The 22,609-nt window shown below is 36.0% G+C and overlaps 1 protein-coding gene across 1 annotated transcript in view; it reads right to left on the bottom strand.

Moving 5' to 3' along the window:
- Cftr (cystic fibrosis transmembrane conductance regulator) overlaps positions 1–22,609 on the bottom strand; it is a 142,348-nt gene that overhangs the window by 33,743 nt on the left and 85,996 nt on the right. Inside the window, exons 12-19 of the mRNA XM_026787509.1 lie at positions 18,986–19,080; positions 16,050–16,136; positions 12,524–13,232; positions 10,519–10,647; positions 6,759–6,796; positions 5,736–5,986; positions 2,431–2,510; positions 310–460 (exon numbers count right to left, since the gene is read on the bottom strand). Coding sequence (XP_026643310.1) covers positions 310–460; positions 2,431–2,510; positions 5,736–5,986; positions 6,759–6,796; positions 10,519–10,647; positions 12,524–13,232; positions 16,050–16,136; positions 18,986–19,080 — 1,540 coding nt within the window. The remainder of the gene's footprint in view (positions 1–309; positions 461–2,430; positions 2,511–5,735; positions 5,987–6,758; positions 6,797–10,518; positions 10,648–12,523; positions 13,233–16,049; positions 16,137–18,985; positions 19,081–22,609) is intronic.

Genomic DNA, 22,609 nt, shown 5'->3' with positions numbered 1-22,609 from the left:
CTCCCACACACTACCCCACCCCATTCCCACACACACTATCCCACCCCACTCCCACACACTCCCCCACTCCCCCACACTACCCCACCCCACTCCCACACACACTATCCTACCCCACTCCCCCCATACTACTCCACCCCACTCCCCCACATGCCACTGTTATATATTAGAAATGAAAAGCAGAAAACTTCCTCTCTCTCTTTTTTTTTTTTTTTTTTTTTTTTTGGAAGCAGGATAATGGAGACGAATCATAAAAAGCTCCTGTGGCTGCCTTAAGTCCAGGGAGCCCTGCACATTCATTCCATGCTGTACCTTCAGATTCCAGTTGTTTGAGTTGTTGGGAGGTATGAAGAAAATATGCCCTCAGTAAGATAAAGGCCACTAACCCAGGCACGGTTGCCAGGAAGATATAGGGCAGTAAAATCGAAACGACTGTTATAGCTCCGATCACAATGAACAGCAACTGTGGGGTCAAAGAAAGCATGGGCAGTGAGTGAAAATGTCCCTTTTTAAAGTGGTGTACTGGTAACATATCTACACATGTTCCTTTACCTGTTCCATTCTGAAGAAGGAATCAGGCATTTTCCCGGACAATGCTATCTCAAAGCCAGTTTTTCCTGGTTTCATGGAAATAGTTTTTAAAATGGTTTACTCCCTTCTCAAAACTCACCTACTTGTATTGTAATAATTGGAGATATTCCAATTATTTAATTGGAGGAAATTAAGCATTATTTTTCTATCCATACTGTCAAAATGAGTTTTGCCTGCCAACCACAGGCATCTCTCAATATTACCTCCCCAAATAATTAGAAAGCTGTTGGCAATACTTGTATGTGTTTATCAGATGGACAGTCTACATGACATCAAGCCCAATTATTTTTAAAAGTTAGACGTCTCCTAATATTTATTTCACAATAGCTAATTTGAATATGCAAACCATAAACAATCATTTTTAAACCAACCTAGGGCAGCTTCCCTAAGCCAGTGAGTGAGCCGCTGCTTCACTGGTTCCCATGGGCTTTTGAGCTGGTGCCCTGTCGGGGAACACTGAGGGTGGATCTTAGACCTAGAGAAACCTTCCTGTTGTCTGCTGCTTCACAAAGCCCTAGCAGCTCTATGACTTGAGCTGAAACTGTTCAAGCTGCATGGGACTTGAAAGCCATAATAAATGTAAAGTCTTCAATATGTAAGATAAATATTTAAAAATTATGTCTCCCAGATTTCTGAGGTGAACTTGACAGAAGATACTCAGTAGACCATCAAAATAAAAAAAAAATTTTATCACTCAGTACCATTTTTAATACTTTAGCATACAAACCCAGATATATGTCCACAGTCCAGCGAGTATCTAATTATATTATATTACACTGTGTTGTATTTTATTAGTATACTCATATTATGCACCTATGATTTACTTTCTGGAATGTGAAACTAATGGCCAGTGTTAAAGACACACAAAATCACACTTTTGAGCACCTGAATCAAAACATGGGTTAAAAAATTCCAACAGGTGCTGCTACTGCTAAGTTATATCTTTACACACAGCGATGAAGGAAATCCAAAACACAGTTCACCTACAACAGTGTATTTGATTATGTCGATCATTTCAGAGGAGGGAAACCAACAGCTGGTTTCTCTGTGTGTGCTGATGTTGCTTGTGTATACACGAGGGTGAGAGTCCCTATATTTTTATTCAAGTTCTTTCAATATAGTATTATTTTGGAGAGAAGAGAAGGGGGCAAGTTATAAGAATGAGTCATCCCAATAAGGGCAGTGTTGCGTTCCAACTATCTCTTCAAGCAAATTTGCTCTTGAAGCATCAGGAAGTCTTCAGAGAACTCAGAGGCTGTGTCTGGATCAGCAGGCAAGGCTATCAGCTTACAACTGCCCTAGGTCCTGTGACCTTGGAGTCCTAATGTGGCTCAAGGTGACTTTCATTAACTGACTGGAGAGTCGGCCTCACAGCCCAGCTATGTGGGAGAACTAGTCCCTGAGGGCAAGCCTTCACAGTTTCTGAACATTTCTTTTCCTTCATGTTTTCAACAAGCCATCTTCTTTCCCTCCGTTAAGTCTCATTTTGTGGGACACTACCTAATTTGTATTGCTCATGGGTAAGGCTGGAGTGGAGTGGAGTCTATCCAGAGACTCATCTATTTCACTGTGGAACCTAGGATATGGAGGATTTTATGGCCATCCAGCTAGGCAGACTCCCATCTAAAGGAGCGTCTGACTGGAATAAACAGATCCAACTACTCACAGAGTTGGTTAAAGTTCTGACTTTTGAAGACTGTTCTCCAAAAAACTTAAGTCATTAACCAGGACTTCAACTATTATAGGAAAAATAAGCAAAAAATGTACTTGCTTCTTTTTGAAACTATTAAGAAAACTTTATGGCAAATAAAAAACCCTTCATAATGGTTATTCTGTACAAACCTGGATGAAGTCAAATATTGTAAGAGGCAGGAAGTCATCCAAAATTGCTACATCTTTGGAGAATCTGTTAATAATCCCACCTGTGATACAAATAAAAATTTTCAAAAAAGCAATTACTTTTAAAAGGACACCAATGTATTTTATATTAAATTTGATTTACAGCAAAAGAGTTTAGAATAAGAATTATCATCTAATCATAAAATCAAGGACTTAGCAAATATTAGCATTGCTCAAAATTATAATTATGTATTCAAGTTATTGTCTTCTACTTTGAACTTTTATAAAACACAGAACCCTCTACGAGTCAGCTCAAACCAATGTTGTTAATCAGGTTATTTTATAATTAAGGTTAGGCATGGTTGGTAATCCTACCACTGGAACCTCACTTCTGCTGCTCTGAGCTTCAAGGTTCTTTAATGGATGTGTTCTCATCCTCTCTTTACGTTCATCTTCAAGACACAGGGCATACACACCCTTCCATCTGAAGTCTATGCCCTCCAGAAGCAACTCTCCAGAACCTATAGCTGTCTCCTTTATTTAGTACATCGCAGATGAGATTCCTTTTTATTTTATCTATCTTCTTCACTGACAGTCTAAGCTTCAACCTGTATTCTAAATTTCAGACTCACACATCAAAGTCTTGATTATCTGTTGCCTCAATGAACTAAAAAAATCCCATGTCTACTACATGCCTGGGACAAAGCTGGGTACAGAGATAACAGAGGTAATTAACTCACTCTCCTTGTCCTTGAGGAATTCATTGTCTAAAAAGAAGCTAAACAAACAATTTGATAGAGTGTAACATAACACTATGACAACATTGTAATAGCTAACCTTATCATTCACTAACTATTAGCAGCAGGATGAAGTCCAAAATTCCTTGTTTGATATTCAAAATATTTAATACTTTTCCTTAATTTGTCCTTAACTAACCTAGGTTCCTCTATTCAAATACCCTTTCAGTAAGTGTGTCTATTGTCTAGACAGTCTACCGTTTCCTACCTTTCTGCTTCACCTTGTGTTGTTTCCTTCTGTCTAAAACCCTTTCTCCTCATCTCCTCCTGTCTATTTCGTACCTCTTTCCTGGCTCAACTCAAATGCCCTGTCTGCAAGATAGATTTGGTATTTGCTGCATCTGGAAGCAATCTCTTGCTTTCCTTGTCTGCATGCTGGAGTGACAGAGACTACGTATATGCTATATATCACAGTTGCTTGTGTGTGCACCCGCGCCTTTCTCTTTTACAAAATGGTAGACTTTTGAGGTGGATAGGATTATTCCATGTTTATTTTATATGACCCAAGACCAGTGCAAAAATCCTTAGTAGATATGTGACATGTATTAGTTAACATATTATTTAACACACTCATTAGAAAGAGTGGTATATCCTTCCATAAATAACTCAGAGAATGAATGTACACACCATGACATTTATAATTATGATTTAGAAACTGAAAGCTTGCTCTGGTAAAAGAGTATCATCAGATGATACTTTTATTTGAAATTTTATTTCAACAAGTAGTGTTCTATCCAGTATAACCATACTTTGCTGAGAACCTATATTATGTATCTATATGGGCACAAAGTCATTTGAGTGTGACAGGGTGGATAAAAGTAGCATAAGAAAGTCAAAGAGTAGGAGAAAATTAAGATCAAGGGAAAACAAAGTCAATGTGCAATTTTGAATAGCACATCTAGGAGAAATTCCAAGTAGTTGTTGCCACGTATAACAGAATAACTAGGTTATAGAAGGAGAGTCATAAACCATGAATCTAATAGAATTTTTAATGAAAAACAAAATTTTTATGTACAACAACAATGAAAAAATGAGGGCAGGCCAAAGGGGGGTGTTCTAAGATCAACTTGCTATTTTAGCTATCAGGAGGGTGAATAAGGAGGAACACAAACAACAGATGAAATTTTGGGAAGACAAATGAGAAAAGAAGAATGTGTGTCACTCACTAACAGGTGAAACAGAGAAGGCTGGAGTGCACTATGAGTGGATATTAGGGGAGCAACAGGGAAAAGTGCACTTCCTTGGCGAGCAACCTCCCACAGAAGGAAAGGACAAAAAGAAGCCAACGTTTATTTCACATAGGCTGTTAGCAGTAATAATAACCATTTATACATGGCCAAACTAAACCTCAAATGTTTGTGTCCTTTCCACTGTGATTCATGGCCCATGTTTTAGTATGCTAGAAATTGGGGAAATCTTTACCCGCTTGGGTTCTCAGAATTCTATAGAAGCAAACCCACCAGATCAAGTGAATTGGCAATTTCCTTTATTTCTAAAATTCTTAGAACAAAAGAGTATGGTCAGGAGCATATGTGAATGAGGCAAACCTTTGGTGAGATATAAAGGCTCAAGAGAAAATCTCATTATCTTTCTAGTACACCAACACTGAACTTTGGTCACCTAAACAAACTATGTGCTTTTATTCTGAGGTTTTTAAAAACAGACCAAGCTAAGAAGTCTCAATTCTCTATATTTAGTGTAATTTCTATGTCATGCTTGACATCTTTCCTTACTTGTGAGTACCTTTGGGGCAAGAATGAAATCCTATTCACGTTTATGTGACAGGCTTTCCCTGGTTTAGGGCCTTATAGAGGGATCTCCGGTTACAGCCATCAGGGCATGTAGGAGACTCATTATCTTCACAGTCTTTAAATATGAGCTTATCCATAGAGGAATCAAAGCAACCCGTTTTCAAAGATGCTTATTAGCATAGATTTTTCAAACATTTGGCTCTCTGCCCCAATTCTCTTACTTTCTGTGACTGTAATTACAATGGTGTCAAAAGGCTTGATACCAAGTATCATGTACTATAGCTGTCTCAAAATATATTTAAAATCTTCCCCTGCCCCCAATGTCCTTTTATACATTTATATGACTACTTTGAAGAGTGTCCTGAAACAGTTATTTTCCCCATCAAAGATACTTTTCATAGCAGAATTTTCTATTTTCCATGACAGCTTCAAATTTCTTTCTCCTGGGAACAATCTTATCGAGGAGAATAAAATGCCTGGGGAAAAGTTGGATCAAGTATGTGAAACGAAAAAGGCCAAGTTTTCCAAATGAGGTGCTTCTACTGAGGGTACTGCCTTACTGTCAATCACATTATGACAAAATGAGTTACCCTATTAGGTGATACAGAAATACCAGTCACCATAGGTCTCATTGCCTACAGTATCTGAGAAGCGTGAAAGAAGGAGCTGAGTAAGGGGCAGATGCCTGTGCTCAAGCCCATGCTGCTGTTAGATAGCAAGTGAGCAGGGAGTTCCATTTTAGACGCCTAATCCAAATTACCTGCTTTTAGTGAGTTCAAGGTTGACATTGGTGCATGAAGAATAGAATGTAACATTTTCTGGTGTAAAATTCTTGCTGCTTTGATTAGTGTATGCACCAGGGGCAAACCTCTGAAGAGGCCCAAGGCAAGCAAAGTGTCAGCCACTCCCACATAAATGTAAAAAATGTAAAAGAAGCTTGTATGAGTGATAATCACAAGATAGGTGTTATTTGTAGCTAAAGTAGCATTTTTCCCATCATGAGTAGGGTTGCTGTAAAACAAAAAAAAAAAAATAATGGTTATTATTTTACAACCAAACTTGCAACTGAATCATAATAAAAGCATAAAGAAGCATGAATTATGGACTTAAAAGAGACTATCCCCATAGGTTTATAACTTTGGTCTTACCAAAAAAGTTTTAAGTTTTCTGATAATGGAAATAGATAGTGTTGATACTGATTTGAACAAATACTTAGTAGAAACTATTAAATGTAAAATGTTCCTTTATGTATTCTCTTGCATTTCATGGAAACAGAAAACAACTAATTTTTAAAAGATAAGTGAAGACCTGAAGGCACTAAACAGCTTTCAACTTGAACAAATTCAGGAAACTTTATGGATCTCCTGAGCATCCATAGATTTAGTTACTAGTGGAACGAGAAAAAGGCTCTTAAAATGTATCTTTACTGAGCAGGTATGTATTTATTTTCCTTGTCATCAGTTTGCTATAACAACCACTTGCATAAAACTTATACTATACTAGGCATCATATAAACCTAGAGCTATGTTAAAGTAGATGTGGTAACATTCATGAGATACATGCACATACTACACAATTCTACATATGGGGCTTGAGCTCAGAATTTAGTATCTTTGTCCTGGAATTCATCTCCTAAGAAACTGAAGAATGACTGTAACTTGTTTTTCTCCTCTCATAATTTGGAGGAATGTGTAGGTACAACTAAACATAGCAGATATGGAAATACTTTAGAATCTCCAAATGGAAACAAAACTCAATCCACAATAATGTGTAGAATACTCACTTTTTAAGCAACCACAACACAAATAAAGAAGCAGCCACCTGAAATGGAACAATCCACAGTTGATTTTTTTCTACATCTTTATCTGTGCTTCCCACACTTATTTCTAAATTCAACATGGCAACAGGTTCAGTGTCTTGGCTTTGTACTTCTGGAGTCAGCAGCTACAGTAATTGTTTTAAGTGACACTATCAGGGTAAGTTAAGACTCAGCTACTTAAATAATAAATTTTATTTTATTTTATCTTACTAGTTTTAAAAATGAAATTGAATGACATGATTTTAATCATCATGTTTTCTCATTGTATACAAAGTCTCCATGTACTGTCTTAGTAAAAAAGAAAAATTTTGTTTTCTTGAGATTCAAGTAAATGCAGAACAACAAAAAAAATCCAACAAAAATCTGGGCTTTTGAAAAGTCTTTGTTCTTATACAAATGTCTTCCTCTATCTTCAGACTAATGAAATTACTCAAGACTCTAGATAAGTCACATGCACTGAGACACTCAATCCTTACACTCCTTCTATGTTCCGACTAGAAGAAAACCACTGGCCACACTCTGAAGAGAAGCAGATCCCGGAAATGCGCATCTCTGAATGGACAGTAGACAACTCTTCTAAAGAGCTGCAATCCTCATTTCCCAAAGTCATCTACAGGTGGCAGGTCGAGGGGGGGGGGTCTCCATTCTACATCACCCACATGTGCATGGGGAAGGTCGGGGATGAGCTAGGTCAGTCCAGGACTGTACCAGCCAGGGACCTCACAGAGAGGCCAAGGCAAGAGGTCCTAGATGGTCCCTTACCCCAGCCATGGAGCCAGGACATAAGTTATTGTTTACATTAAAGAATCAGGTTCCTTGTGTATATTTTAAGCAAAGGAAACGTCTCGGGATTGTATGGGAGTAAAACTTGTTTGAAAATTTGGAAAAAAAAAAAAAGGCGTGGGCCTAGTTCCTAATGTAAAGTAATTTCCTGGCTGCCAGGTGAATTCATCAATCCAAACTGTTTCTACTGACAATAGTAAAAGCATTTTTGAAGACTTGGTAGGAGGCCCTTAGAAAAAAGTTTTGAGGGTGAAAGAAACAACAGAGTAACTCTATCATTTCACTCTAGAATGCTTCAAGGCTATAACATTCATGTGAATTTTCAAAGAGGGATACTCCTAGATGATCAAGTTATAGCAGCAACAAACTAAATAATAGCCATTTTCCATTAGTAAACTGAGGAGGTTAAACATGATGCCTTATTACATGAAATGCAGTATATTTTAATTCATAGATTTTCATGCATTTTGTATGACAAATAATGCCCTAAAATACGCATCCACAAAAAAATAAGATGCTCTGAGAAGACTACCATTATTGAACAGGAAAGGTAGTATTATGGAAACACCCTATGTCTCTATCTTATTACTGAAACAAAGCCACTTAGGAACTCCTAATTAACAAACTAAAGAAAGAGCAGTTCTCTGATGTAGGCTTAAAGGCTGTAAGAGAAAACAGTGACCAGGATCTTCAGATGCTGCACTCAAAACACCCTCTGGTTATTGTAAAGGAAACAGGAAACATCCCTTAATCCACTGTTTACATTTTCCCTTTCTAGTCCCGGATACACTGCCAAGAAGGGCCACTAGAAAGAGTAGCACAATGGAAATTTTAGTCTATTTGCTTAGTGTTAATAAGAACTTATAAAAGACATAGGTTTTAGAGGAAATGTATGAAATGTACACTTTTCCAAAATGACACATGACTGAAAATTTTAGCAAATTAAATATTCAGTTTTTTTCTAGTTTAGCATATGAAGAAACAAAAAAAGACAGGATGAACTACTAAATTTATTTCATATTACAAAAACAAATCATTAAATAAATGCTATAAAATCATAAATATGAATGGATATACAGCCTTTATTAAGGTTTAAATTAGGTAACTCACTTTGATGGAGGAGGATATGCATCTTGATGTTTCTTTGGGTATTTTCATCATTAAATATAAGGACCTATCAGTGCTTATAAAAACTAAACTACCATTGTGGACTGGCACCTGTACTACAATGGAATATACCAGGAAATATTCTAATAGTCAAAAGAAATGCACAGACTGATACTAAGAAAAAGAAGTTTAGTCTGAAGGAAAATGTATGCAAATTTTGATTGAAAGGAAGTAACACAATTGTAGATATTAGCATATATGTTGTTTAGCTGTACAAGCATACACATCATTTTAAAACTACTACATTTCTATCATTGCTCTTCTTGTTATTCAGCACTTTGAAAGTTACTCAGCTGGCCAATGTCTATAAGATATTGGAAAAAATCATGCCATTAGATTATTTCCTGCCCCCAAGAGGACATGACTGAATTCTGCCCATCATGACTTTCTTTCCCTTCCCTTTCCTTCCTTTCCCTCCCTCCCTCCCTCCCTCCCTCTTCCCTTCTCCTTCTTCTTTCTTTCTTTTAGTAATAATGACAGCTCAGTGAACAAAGGGTAGTTACATGGCATTTGCTTTCCCTTCAATAGTTAATTTCTTGACTAACGAAAAGATGATTTTTTCCTTAGGTGAATGTTGATGGTTTGGATTGAAAACGACCCTTAGGCTCATGTGTCTGAATACTTGGTCTCCAGCTACTGCACAATTAAGGAAGGCTCTTGAGCTTTTTATTTGCTTTCAGAGTGTGCATGCAATATGAACATTGCCCTACTACCCTGCTGTTATGACAGGCTCCAAGAATATAGAGCTCTCAAACACAAGCCAAAATTAATTCTCCTTTCCTTTCTTACTGGGTAATTTATCATAGCAACGGGAAAAGTAACAGAGTGAAGGAATAATATTGCTTACTTGTGTAGCAGGTACACGATTAAATACAATCAAAGCATTATGTCATTGTGGAAGTCACCCAAGCCTCCCTCAATGGAAGCTGCCCGAAACAAAGGTGCTACCAATGAACAAGAATCACCACCATGAGTCACCACCTGTTTAGTTACTAACTAGATTAATATGCAGAAGTCTTTTCAGTGCTTAATTTCAATTTATTCAATTTCAATCAGTACTCCTGATAGTCTGAGCTTTCAGATCTTAAAAACTAAATATATTAAGATATAATGAATGAAATGAGGATTATAGGTAATAAAACTATACTATACTTGGGATTCAAGCTAGCTGTGTGAATTTTAGTGGCTCTTATCACAAAAACAAAAAATATGTTATTTGAGATGACAGTTGTGTTATTATCTTTGCTATTGTAACCTTTTTATAATGTGTATGAACCTTTAAATATGTTGAATATATTAAATATGCCCAATAAAATTTATTTTATGACAATTCTTCATATACAGTATTTGTATTAAAGTATATTTTATGTTATGCCTGAAATACTAAAATATCAATAGTAATTCTAATTGTGAATTTTTTAAAAAAATTTAATTTACTTTTTTGTGTATATGTATTTTGCCTGTATATCTGTCTATGCACCACATATATGTAGTACTCACAAAGGCCAGAAAAGAGCACTGGATTCCATGGGACTGGAGTTATACACGATTGTGAAGCACTTGTGGGTGCTGGAAATCCAACCTGGTCTTCTGGAGAAACAGCCAGAGCCCTTATCCACTGGGCCAACTCTCCAGCTACCATTGGCTTTCAGAAGCTATGACCTATCTAGGCAGCTACCACTGACAGATTAACAAGTATTTACATGTATGCACCCATACAAACGCAATCCTTGATTTAAAGTCACAGTAACAGTTTACAAGTAAACATGCTTACCTCAACCAGAAAAACAAACACGCACCAAATCAGCACTATAAGCAAGCTTTTATGGAGAGTAAAATAGCGGAGGTATGTGTTCCATGTCGTCACTGGGGGTATCTTCACTATATCGTCAAAAAAACACTCCTGAGAAAAGAAGCGTGATTCTGAAACAAACTTATTCCATTCCACCACTGAGGTCTTATTTTTAATTCAGGGAAATAAAGGAACAACTCTCTGGGCTGTGGTGGCACACACCTTTAATCCCAGCACTCGGGAGGCAGGTGGATCTCTGTGAGTTCGAGGCCAGCCTGGTCTATAAGAGCTAGTGGCAGGACAGGCTCCAAATCTAAGGAGAGACCCTGTTTTGAAAACACCCCCCCCCCAAAAAAAAGCTAGTTTTGAAAACTAAGAAACACAGTGATCTTGTAGGATAGCGTTAGTATTTAAATGATTTAAATGCTTCCTAACACAACAAGTTTGGTCAGGTGGTTGGTGCCATCAGACTGAAGTTCTCAAATGTTCCTTGATTTAAGTTGTTTCAGTGATCCATGGTCAAGTGTAGTTTGGAACTTGCTGGCTATTATATCATTTATTTAAAAAAAAGATAGTTTATGTTTACATATTCCTTAGTTATTATGGATTTTTTAGTTATAACTTCAGTCACAAAATTCTAACACTAAATATATTTTTCTAGACGCCTTTAGGGTTTTTTTCTGGAAGATAGATTTTTAAAATGTGGGAAAAAAGATTCCTTATATATTCTAAAAGAAAAAGATGGGGTTGCTCCTCATGTACATCCATGAAGTTCACAAGTGGCATTAGACTTACAAAGGAGTCCTGTTAACCTGGAGGAAGGTTCACTGACTAGAAATCAGATTGTAGGACTGGATTGACCTTTATTTGAATTCAAGGCCTACAAGCAACATCCTAGGATGCTTGAATGGGTATCTGTTGCTGAATTTCTCAGAACTTTATTTTCGTTTTCTGCAAATAGGAGCAAGGATGTGACCTTCCATCACAGGGAAGGGGATAAAATATGCTGCCTGATGTTGAAGTAGCTGATGACCTGGTAACATAATTAGTCAAAGAAATCACTCGTTACAATGCAGACTGACAAAAATTTATAGACTTCAACTTGGGTGTTTTACTTAGAAGGATATTAAATCCTACAGATGAATTATCTTTTAGCAAATCATTTTAAGATTATAAAAATACTGAGTGTATATTTTGGGGGAATTACTTATCCTTTGATTTGACAGCATAGTGAACTCTGACCTAGAGACAGGAAATGTGATTGACCAACAGGTAACTTTCTATTAAAGACTGGCGCCACTAAACATGCTCATCTTCTAGGACTCTATTTTTAACTTCATCTAAGGCACAAGCATTGCTTAGTAAACAATAGCTTTCCTGTTTTGCACTGCTCTCTATTTTTTAAGAAAAGTCATTTTGCTCCTTAACATACAGTGACAGTCTTTCAGTCTGAGTATTGGTGTATATATGTTGAGCTTATTATCATAACTCTATAATTTTAGTGAATTTTGATGCATATTACATGTTCCATGGCATTCTGTTGCAGTCTCTGGGTTAAGGGTGCGAAGTCCATTATTTACGTAAGCAACTTCAAATATAAAATAACTATTTCTGATTGTAATTGAAATATCACATCCCCCAAAAAGTTGTGAACCAAACAAGGGCTTAGTACTGAGTCCCTTTACTAGGCCCATGACACGGTGTTTGTTATTATAAATTAGTAATTGTCTGCTTTAGTGGTTTTCTGAAACAAAATGGAGTAAAGTATGTTATATAAGCAAATAGTTGCATTTATGTAGACATCAAGAAGTGTTTCTAAACAGACATGGCCTTGATAAAGGTTACAAATACCTGGCTTCTTGACAAGAATAATTAACATTAATGCCTGAACTTGGTTAATATGCACTTTTCAATATTTCAGATTTGTTTTATGTGCTATGTTTTTGAAAGTTTTTTTTTTTAAAGAACATATGCGGAGGGTACATACCTTTAAATCTTCTTCATTAACTTCTTCAGTGATGTTCAATGCACTGTCTTCAGACAGCCGTCTTGAATATATGTCCACTTCATTTAAGCTTATCTGAGGGGCTAAGGAGATCTTTCGAATGGAAGTCCTTGTCCTCTGAATGTTGCTGAAGCCCTGGGTGGGTGTGTATGTCATGAGGTCCAAAACAGACTGCCTTCTTCTGCCTGGAAATGTGGGGCCAGGGGGGATTAAGTTGCTGCGAGGCAGGACTGCCTCTCCCTGTTCAGAATCTGGAGCCAGGGACAGTCTCCTTTCTTGGGGCTCATCAAAATCTTCTTCTGTGACTAATGGAGTCTTTGGCACAATAGAAAATTTCTTCATATTGCTGAAGGAATTTAGAATCGAGCTCTTCCTTTTTTCTCCATACTCTCCAGTCTGTTTAAATGACTGTTTGGTTTTGTTCCAGGTGACAGAGGACTCATCTACTGAGAACCTGCGTAAGGTCTCAGTTAGAATGGAGCTTCTTCTTTCCTCGGTAAACTGGTCAAAGGTGTCATACCCCATGAGTTTTGAAGTGAAGTCTGGACGTAGACTTTGCAGTTCAGAAAATGTCCCATAGAAATAGCTGCTGCCCTCATGCAAAATTAGTATTTTGTCAGCTTTCTTTAAGTGCTCCATTTTAGATGTGACCAAAATCCTGGTTTTGTTGGCCATCAATTTACAGATACAGCTTTGGGAATATAAAAACATATAAGACTTTACTACATAAATAGTGATGTATATTTAATTTTAGCATCTTATTCATGTATCACTGCATAAAATCTTTATCATGGCATTCTGTTACTTAATATGGTTATACGGATAAGATAAATATTTCTTAGTAACTATTATATGCCTCTTGAATTGCAGCATGAAATATCATATCATGCTGTAAAGGTGATTGCTAGTGTAGACATAAAAAGAAATTCAATTTTTGATAAGCAATAATTATGTGACTTTAACCAAATCATTTTCTCTTAGGTCTTGGTTTATTTCTCTAGAAAATAAAAAAAAATATGTTAGGTGATCTTTAATGTTCCTGAAAGTTTATATTTTCACATAGCTTCTAAAATGTCAGAGATTTTCTGTTTTTAATTTTTTATTTAATTTTCTCTTGAATTTTATGTTGACTAATCTGTTTAAAAACAAAATGTAACAACTAAGAAATACATAATCAAATTAACTTTCCTCCAATAAAATTTTCCTATACTTTAAAGATAAATCTTAAAGTGGACTTCCCACAGGTCAGGGAACCCTGATGGCTCTTCAAGCTGATGAGGGAGAGGGACTTAATCGGGGGAGGGGGAGGGAAATGGGAGGCGGTGGTGGGGAGGAGGCAGAAATCCTCAATAAATAAATAAATTAAAAAAAAAAGAAAAAGAGAAAATAAAAAAATATCAAGAAAAAAAAGTGTGCTCTCTAGTGGGAATCAATTTCTTAATTATCAAAAATAAGAGTCATCACTATATCCTTAAATATAAACAATAACAGCTAATTTTATGAGAGTAAGACATTAGCTACAGTTACAATATCATAAATATAGCATGGGGTATTACATTTACTGGGATTTTCTTTTCTGTCTTAAACTAGAGAGACTTGCTAAGAACAGACTTCTAAAAGGCAAATACATTGGAAGACTGTGGTACAAGCCCATATCGCTGGCACTAAGAAGTCCCAGAACGTAAGGAGCATCCAGTTCTTAAAAATCAAAGCAGTTCTTTCCCCACAATGAAGCTAAACTCTATTGTATGTAAAGCAAAACAGACAACAACTGAACAAACAAAAACAGCACAATGACTCCTAGAAGATCTAAACAAGAAATCCAGGCAAAAGTAATTAGTGCCCTGGACCCAATAGAACCGTTCATGTAAAATTCTGCAGCAACCTTTCCTGCTAAGGCATCACACAGAACCTGTATCATTCTGTACTACTCAAGGGTTTGTGCTCTTGTATCTTTATTAACAGCTTAGAAAATGTTTGTCTTAAGCTGAGTTGTATGTTTAACGTAATGATGGTTACTCAGCATTCTGACTGTATGAACTCAGGGAATGCATGCAATGTCTATTACAGAGCAACGTTAGGGACTCAATATAACAGGTATGTTAATGCAAGGCTGTACTGAAGGAGATGATGCAATAAGCTTTAAGTGAGTAGAAACATGACTAGGGCCTTCTATATCCTTTTCATTAGATTAAAGTTAAGTAAGAGAAGATTCACTATTAAGATGCCTTGTGACATATAGACTATAGATTAGTTCAGAAACATATGAGCAAAACGGGATTGGGAAGTGTAGAAGAGTAGAGACGGTGTTGATGAGACTTGGCATTTCATTCAGAGATCAGGGATGACATGTTCTTGGGGTTATGACTAGAAAAACAACACTAATATACTCCATTCAGCTGAGACATAAACTTAAAATATCAAATAAAATAATATTTCTGAATAAAAGTAGCTCCAGGATACAGGGCTTCTGTTAACTCCAAGTGTTAAATGTAATGAAGTCCAGAATTAAAACATATCATTTAAGATATAAAAGAAAATAATCAGGGCTCTAGAATATTTCAACCATTGACAATGTCCTGAAGTAAAACTTTGAAATAAACCAATAAATAATGAAGTCATTTAACACACAAACCATTTCCTACCACTTAAAATCCAAGAGGGCTGAAATGTCTATTCTAATAATAATATTCATGGATACTTTGTTATCCATGAAGTTATTTTTAAAATTTGAAGTCAAGTCATATTGCTAACTGCATCTCTTAGGGACTTCATAACCATTGGGCTCTAATAAGAACTTTAAGGAAGTATATATCCCAGTTCTCTGTAACACAGGTGGGGCTGGGTCCAGGAAAGGACTAACACAGATGTACAGTAAGGGCATTCACCATTAAACAAATCATTATTTTTATCCATAACATAAAATTAAATACTAATACAGAAAGATATGTGAAAATTTAAAAATATAACCACTTAAAATACAGGAAGACATGTCTCAAGATAGCAATAATATAAAAAAGTACTTAACTATCAATTGTAACAGGTCATTGGTCAAAGAAATTGGCTTTACAAGTGATCATCAGAAAAGGTTTGATAGAAGCAATCTTCAACCTTGGCCATGAAGGGAGGCCAGAACTGAATAAGTACTGTATTACATTCTGAGTCATAAAAATGGTGGCTATATTGCTCTAGCCTAGTGGTTCTCAACATTCCTAATGTTGTGACCATTTAATACAGTTCACCATGTTGTGGTAACATCCCACCATAAAATTATTTTCATTGTTACTTCATTACTGTAATTTTGCTAATGTTTTGAATTATAAGATCTGATATGTGGGATATCTGATATCCAACCACTGAGAAAGGGGTTGTTCACTCTCCAAAGGAGCTGTGATCCACAGATTGAGAACCACTCATCTAGAACTAATATGTAGGCTGTGATGATACAGATATTTTATTATCTTTTACCATGAGCATTATATATAACTCAATCAGTCAAAGAACATACTTTTCAAATATTTGTTCTTCAGTTAAGACATCTAGATATCCAAAAGGAGAATCCAGGAGGTACAAATCAGCATCTTTATATACTGCTCTGTAAACAAAGCAGAAATGAAGTTAGGGTTCCCTCCATTTTTTGTACTTAACTCAGAACTGATATTTTAAACCCCGACACGTGTCATAGAAATGCCATCAGATTCCTGCACTGAAAGCACACTTTTCACAACATGGGGCAGAAGTCGCACTGTTAGTAACTTCTTCCAGAGCTATGCTAGTAATAGTTCCGACTATATTAAATGAGGAATAATGAGACAATTTACTTTGAATCTTCTCTGTACAGTCTGTCCCTGAACCTCTTTCATGAGTGTTACACATAGGTAAGGATCAATCATTCAGAATAAGAAGGAATACATTTGCAATTTTACTATTGAAAAAAAAAACCTTTTGTGTTTGAGTGTTTTGCCAGCATGCATGTGTACCATGTGTGTGCTGAGTGTATGGAGGCAAGAAGAGGGTGTCAGATCCCCTGGACTGAAGTTACAGATGACTGTGAAGCAACAATGTAAATGCTGGACTAAAATACAGACCTTGCAGAAGAAGAGCCAGTGCTCTTAGCCACTGAGATATCTCCCCAGCCTTTAATTTACTTTAAGTTAAAGATAAAAACTTTAAGTAATTTGATTTGACTTAACAATAGCAAAAATAGAAAGATATATTTTCCAAATAAACATAAATGAAGCAATTTCTTTATAACTTTAAGTTTTTCTCAGGAATGATTATTAATAATGCTATCTCTATCTCAGCTACATAGGTCATTCTTTAAAAGATAATTGCTGATTCTTTTGTTTTCAAAATGTACTTACTCATTACATAATAAGAAAAGCAATGAAACCAAAATAGAAATAGCAAAAATTCTAAATAAAACCACGAAAGCTCTTTACGCTGTAAAGTGTCTAGAAGGCAACATGGAAGAACTAAGGGACTCCATAGAAACGTGCTGTCTTTAACCATATTTAGCTTTTACTTTTTTCTCTGCAATATAGTTAAAATGTTATTTGTCCCCTCTGAAATTAATCCACTACGAGTTCTACAAGAGGACTGAAATTTAGTTCATTGTGGTGCTTAGAGATGGGACCTTTGGAAAGTGACTAGGATTAAGGAGATCATCAAGGTGGAGTTTCACAATTGGATCATTGTGAATTCTTGAGGAGAGGGATAATAGAGAGGACACACATATTCACACACACAGACACAAACATACTCACACACACACACACACATACACACACACATACACACAAACATACTCCTTGTCTTGACGTGTGATTTTCTATGCTGTCTCAAGACTCTACCAACAGGATACCATCACCAGACCTGACTCCTTGTCTTTAGGACAATAAATAGGAACAAAAATAAAGTAGGTTTCTGTAAAATATATTCAAAATGCATTGGTGGGCTTATTAGTACTACACAAAGACTAACACTCTCCTTCACAAGTATGACTAGTTTCTCAAATGTGTGTGTTTGTATGTGTTCATCATACAAAAGAAGATGGCATATTGCACATTTGGATGAGAATAACAGTGAACAACTCTTTTTAGTAGTACTGTACATGGTACATAGCAAATATGACTAAATCTTAAATTAGTAAATATGCTGAAGTAACATACTCTACTTAAATCGTATATGATTGCTGGCTCACAGATAAGGAACTAACTTCCAAATGATTATAAAACCATCATCTCATCTGTGAACTCTCTGTATCATATGATCTGGTTTTCCAGTGTATTCTCAGGATCAAGGCACAGTTGAATGTAAGGAGTCAAGATGACCTGGATTAAATAGTGACTGTACCATTTCCTTGTGGCTTTTGGCAAGTTAATGTCTGACTACCTCAATTATCTTGTGATTTCTTCCATAAAATGTAGAGAACAATTTCTGCTTGTAGGGCTGTATGGGGCTTGATATCACATGAGAGAGAGAGAGAGAGAGACAGAGAGACAGAGAGAGAGTGGTATCAAGACATCAGTTGTCAGTACATGTTTACTTTTTTACTTTTCCAGGTTTGGGAAGTAAAAGAAAGAAAAGGGGCCAAGATACCGAGATAGTACTGACTCAATGTAATTTCTCATTAATAACTTTGGTAGCACAATAAAAAGAATTTTGTTTGAATAAAACTAGAGGCCATCTGACATCCCCTAGCACCAACTGTCTTTGAACAGACTACACTTAAATAAGATGTTTTCTTTCTGACAAGAATTATATGTGCTTCTTTTTGACAGCTTCTAAGTCCTCAGGGTACTTTCTTAATACTCACATGACCCTTATGACGATCGGAATCACAGATAAAGGCATGTGTTCACTGTAAACCGCAGCTGGGTGTGGTGGCACACACCTGTAATCCTAGCACTCAGAAGCAAATGCAGGAAGACCATGAGCTCCACACAGGGAGACCTTGTCCCTTTGTCTCAGAACAAACAAGAAGTCTGAGTCCTAGTATCATCATTTTCCTTACTATGTTTGTTATAAAATCATAAATTATATTCTAAAATTTAAAAATATAAAATGTATATTCTCCAAAGTGGGAAGCAAACTGGAAACCTAAAGTCTCATCTGGGACAGGGAGAGGAAGGGAATGCATAATAAAAGAACAGAAATTTGTAATTTCCCTCATTGGTCTTTACAAAATTTTATAGCTTTCTGTTCATAACAATACAGGTAACATAACAAAAAAGTATAAACAAATAAAAATAAGAGTATGGTTTTTGAAAAAAGCCACCATTTTTTTTTACCAAATCTGAATACTATACTGTTTATAGTTCTTAAAAGAAATTGTCAAGCCCAGAGACAAAACATGAAGCAGTAGAGAAATGCATATATATATAATTGTACATGCATATTATTGATAGCAAATGCTCACTGGAGCAACGATTAAATGATCACCTTGCTAAAGAAATCCTTGCACGTTGACCTCCACTCAGTGTGACTCCACCTTCTCCAAGAACCGTGTTGTCTTTTTCTGCAAACTTGGATATGTCCTATTATCAAAAGCATGACACCAGAAAGGAAATTTAATATATTCAATCTAAAATTGAAAAGCACATTTTCCTTCAGATGCATCTGTATGTGAGACTCTTCCTTCAACCATCCAAATGTTTGAACACTGTATCTCAATTATTTCAAATGCAAGTCACTTAGGTGGTTAAAATAACAGGGTCAAAATTTTAGACCTACAACTTTTTTCATTTTTAAAATATTATTCATAATCATTAAATAAGATATAAAAAATATCAAAAGTAAAATAGATGTATATTTGTGAAATGCTTATGTATGGAAACTACCCATAAGCCTATCATATAAACTTAAATCCTACTCAAATGTTAAAATGCACTTTCAATTTAAAATCACTTTTTAAAAAGACTGAAAATACTGAATAAGCCTGTTAATAAGAGAAACTAAAACTATTCACGCACCAGCAATATGCAGACATTTTCAGTGGCTGTCAAGAGACAAGGCAAGTTATTTCAACACTCCTCTCATTCACCTTCCCAAACAACAGCACAAACATCCTTAGCCATATTCATTATCTCTGTCCTCATCCACCCATGCTACCTCTTCTGTCACCTTCCTACCACACTTGTCGTTCCTCCCCCAGTAATGAGCTTCTCTGTGGCAACAATCACCAAGGTGTAGTAAAAGAAGATCTGTTTCTAAGAAATAGTTCAGGATTCCATACAGTGCAAACCTAATTAAGAAGGTAAACTATAATCTTGGAGGGAGAATTAAGAACCGAAATTTATAATAGACCATTTTAGTACAGATTATAAAATAGTACATAATTAATTGGTAAGTTAATTGTTTAGCTAAAAGAAGTAACAACACAGCAGACAGAAAATGACAGAGGTATTCAGCTAGGACAAGAAAGTCTAGAAATTGTATCCATCCTGCCATGGAATAGCAGCTAATGCCAAAATAGAGAGTATGTAAAAACGACTATTAGTTGAAAGAGATATTATTTATTACTTAAAATAAGATACTAGCATGTTTATATTTAACTGTGGCTCAATTCATGGTTTACGCTGGCTTATTGAGTATAGATTGTACAGAGACCTAGAAGATTTCATGCTTTTGAGGTGGCTGTTCTTGTGCCCTGGACTCAATATACTGCATGACCTTTGACAGACAGGCTTTTGTTTTTTGATTTGGATTTCCTAAGACATTTCTAGGAAATCATGAAGCCTAACCTCTGTCCTCTATATCATCATGTATTTTCTTGGAACTCAGTACAGAACAAATTAAATCCCTTTCTAATCTCAAAAAAGAAAGAAAGAAAGAAAGAAAGAAAGAAAGAAAGGAAGGAAGGAAGGAAGGAAGGAAGGAAGGAAGGAAGGAAGAAATGTAGTACATTTACACAATGGAGTACTACACAGCAGAAAAATATAACGACATCTTGAATTTTGCAGGCAAACGGATGGAGCTAAAAAACATTATTTTGAGTGAGGGTAACCCAGACACAGAAAGACAATTATCACATGTACTCACACATAGGTGGTTTTTAGACATAAAGCAAAGAAAACCAGCCTACAAAACACAATCCCAGAGAACATAGACAACAATGAGGACTAAGAGAGACTTACATAGATCTAATCAACATGGGAAGTAGAAAAAGACAAGATCTTCTGAGTAAATTGGGAGCATGGGGACCTTGGGGGAGGGTTGATGTGGGGAGGGGAACAGAGAAAAATGTAGAGCTCAATAAAAATCAATTTAAAAAAAAGAAAGAAAATGACAGAGGCCTTCCATGAGTGGATTCACCTGAGATGTGAAGGAAGCTACAGTTGGGTACTGATCTTAATTTCCTTTCTTTCCTCCCAGTCCCATCTATTCTTTTCTACTACCTCCTTGTCTTCTCATTGTACTTAAGACTTTCTTACATATTTATCTTCATTTGCTTTTGCAAGTCACAATCCATCGACATTTTATTTTCCATAAACATGCTTCCAATAAACATTCCACAATATTTTTTTCAATTATTTTAGCTAATAGAGAAATTAAGCAGAACTCTATATGCAAAACTATAAACAGAAAGCATATAAACTAATAAAGCAATGACTTTCATTAAAAGCTATTGAAAAGTCCTGGTCACTTTTACCAAAGAACCTGTTCTAACGGACATGGAGTGACCAAAGGCCTATGATAAAATAGCATCCATCCAAGAGATGGTGTCTTAGTTAGGGTTTCTATTACTGTGCTAACACATGAACAAAAGCAACTCGGGGAGGTAAGGGTTTATTTCACCTTACAATTTTATGTTCATCGCTGAGGGGAGTCAGGCTAGGAACTCAGATCAGGAACCTGGAGGCAGGAACTGGAAGAGGCCATGGAGAAGTACTGCTTACTGTTTTGCTTTCCATGGCTTACTCAGACTGCTTTCTTACAGTACCCAGAACCACCAGCCCAGGGGTGGCCCCACACGGTGGACTAGGCTCTCCCACATCAATCATTAATCAAGAAAATGTCCCATAGCCCTGTCCAAAAACCAATCTGGTGGAACACTTTCTCAATTGAATTTCCCTCTTCCAAATGATTCTAATTTGTTTTAATAAAACTCTAGCTTATGACATAAAAAGAAGCTAGCACCAATGACTAGTGAATTTTATTTCACAGGGACAAATTATGCATTTATATTTTCATTTCCTCTCTTACACTACTACTTAAGAAGGAAAGAAAACAAGGAGGGGGTGCACTGTCTCTCCCACCCTTTTCCTCAGACAAACCCAGCACCTCCTCCTGCTTTTAAGATGACTATGTAATAATTGATATAAAATTTCCACTGCAATAAAGTTTTTAATCCTCATACTCTGCTGAGTAACTTCCTATGAGATAAAGCACACACTAAGAAAATGTTTCAGTCCTCGCAGCACGGTGACTATAGAACACTGAGACTGTAGACCCATGTGAGCTGCTTTCAGGCAGTTCTGTTTGAAGTTATTTGCTGCTCTTTGCTTGTAGTTCAGACTAGATCAAAATAGTGAGATGAGCAATTGTTCCCTGGCATTTTCTCCCACTTCCTCCTTGCAAAATCTACCATTAATATCTACGCTTTTGTGATATGTAGCTGGTAGACAAATACGCATGGGTGGGATGACTGTATCAAACGCGTATGTTCTGTTTTTAAAAGTTACTATCAGATTGCTCTACAAAGCATTTTACCGCTAAGTAATCACACTGAAAAAAGGGAGTGAATTAAATTTACCACTAAGTTCTAATAATACCCTTATCTTTACGAATACACTAATTTTGCTAATTTTCTCTTTTATATTTTTCTTAATCTCACAGGTTTTAAAGATTTATTTGCTATGTTGCTTTCTCTTCTTTGAAGTGTTTAATATTTTGTATGTAATGGATCTTTGCATCTTTCTCGGCTATATATCAAAAAACATTTCTCCTCTTGTTTTTACTATGCATATTAATTATCATAGGCAAAAATTTAATTTTTGTGAAGTCGATTTATCTACTGTTTACTTGCTGGTTTTATGTATTATCTTGAATTTTATTTTCCAAATA

This window comes from Microtus ochrogaster, linkage group LG10 (genome assembly GCF_000317375.1).
Source record: "Microtus ochrogaster isolate Prairie Vole_2 linkage group LG10, MicOch1.0, whole genome shotgun sequence".
Classification (NCBI taxonomy): domain Eukaryota; kingdom Metazoa; phylum Chordata; class Mammalia; order Rodentia; family Cricetidae; genus Microtus; species Microtus ochrogaster.
The sequence above is the reverse complement of the archived record's forward strand: the minus strand, read 5'-3'. Positions and strand labels throughout refer to the sequence as shown.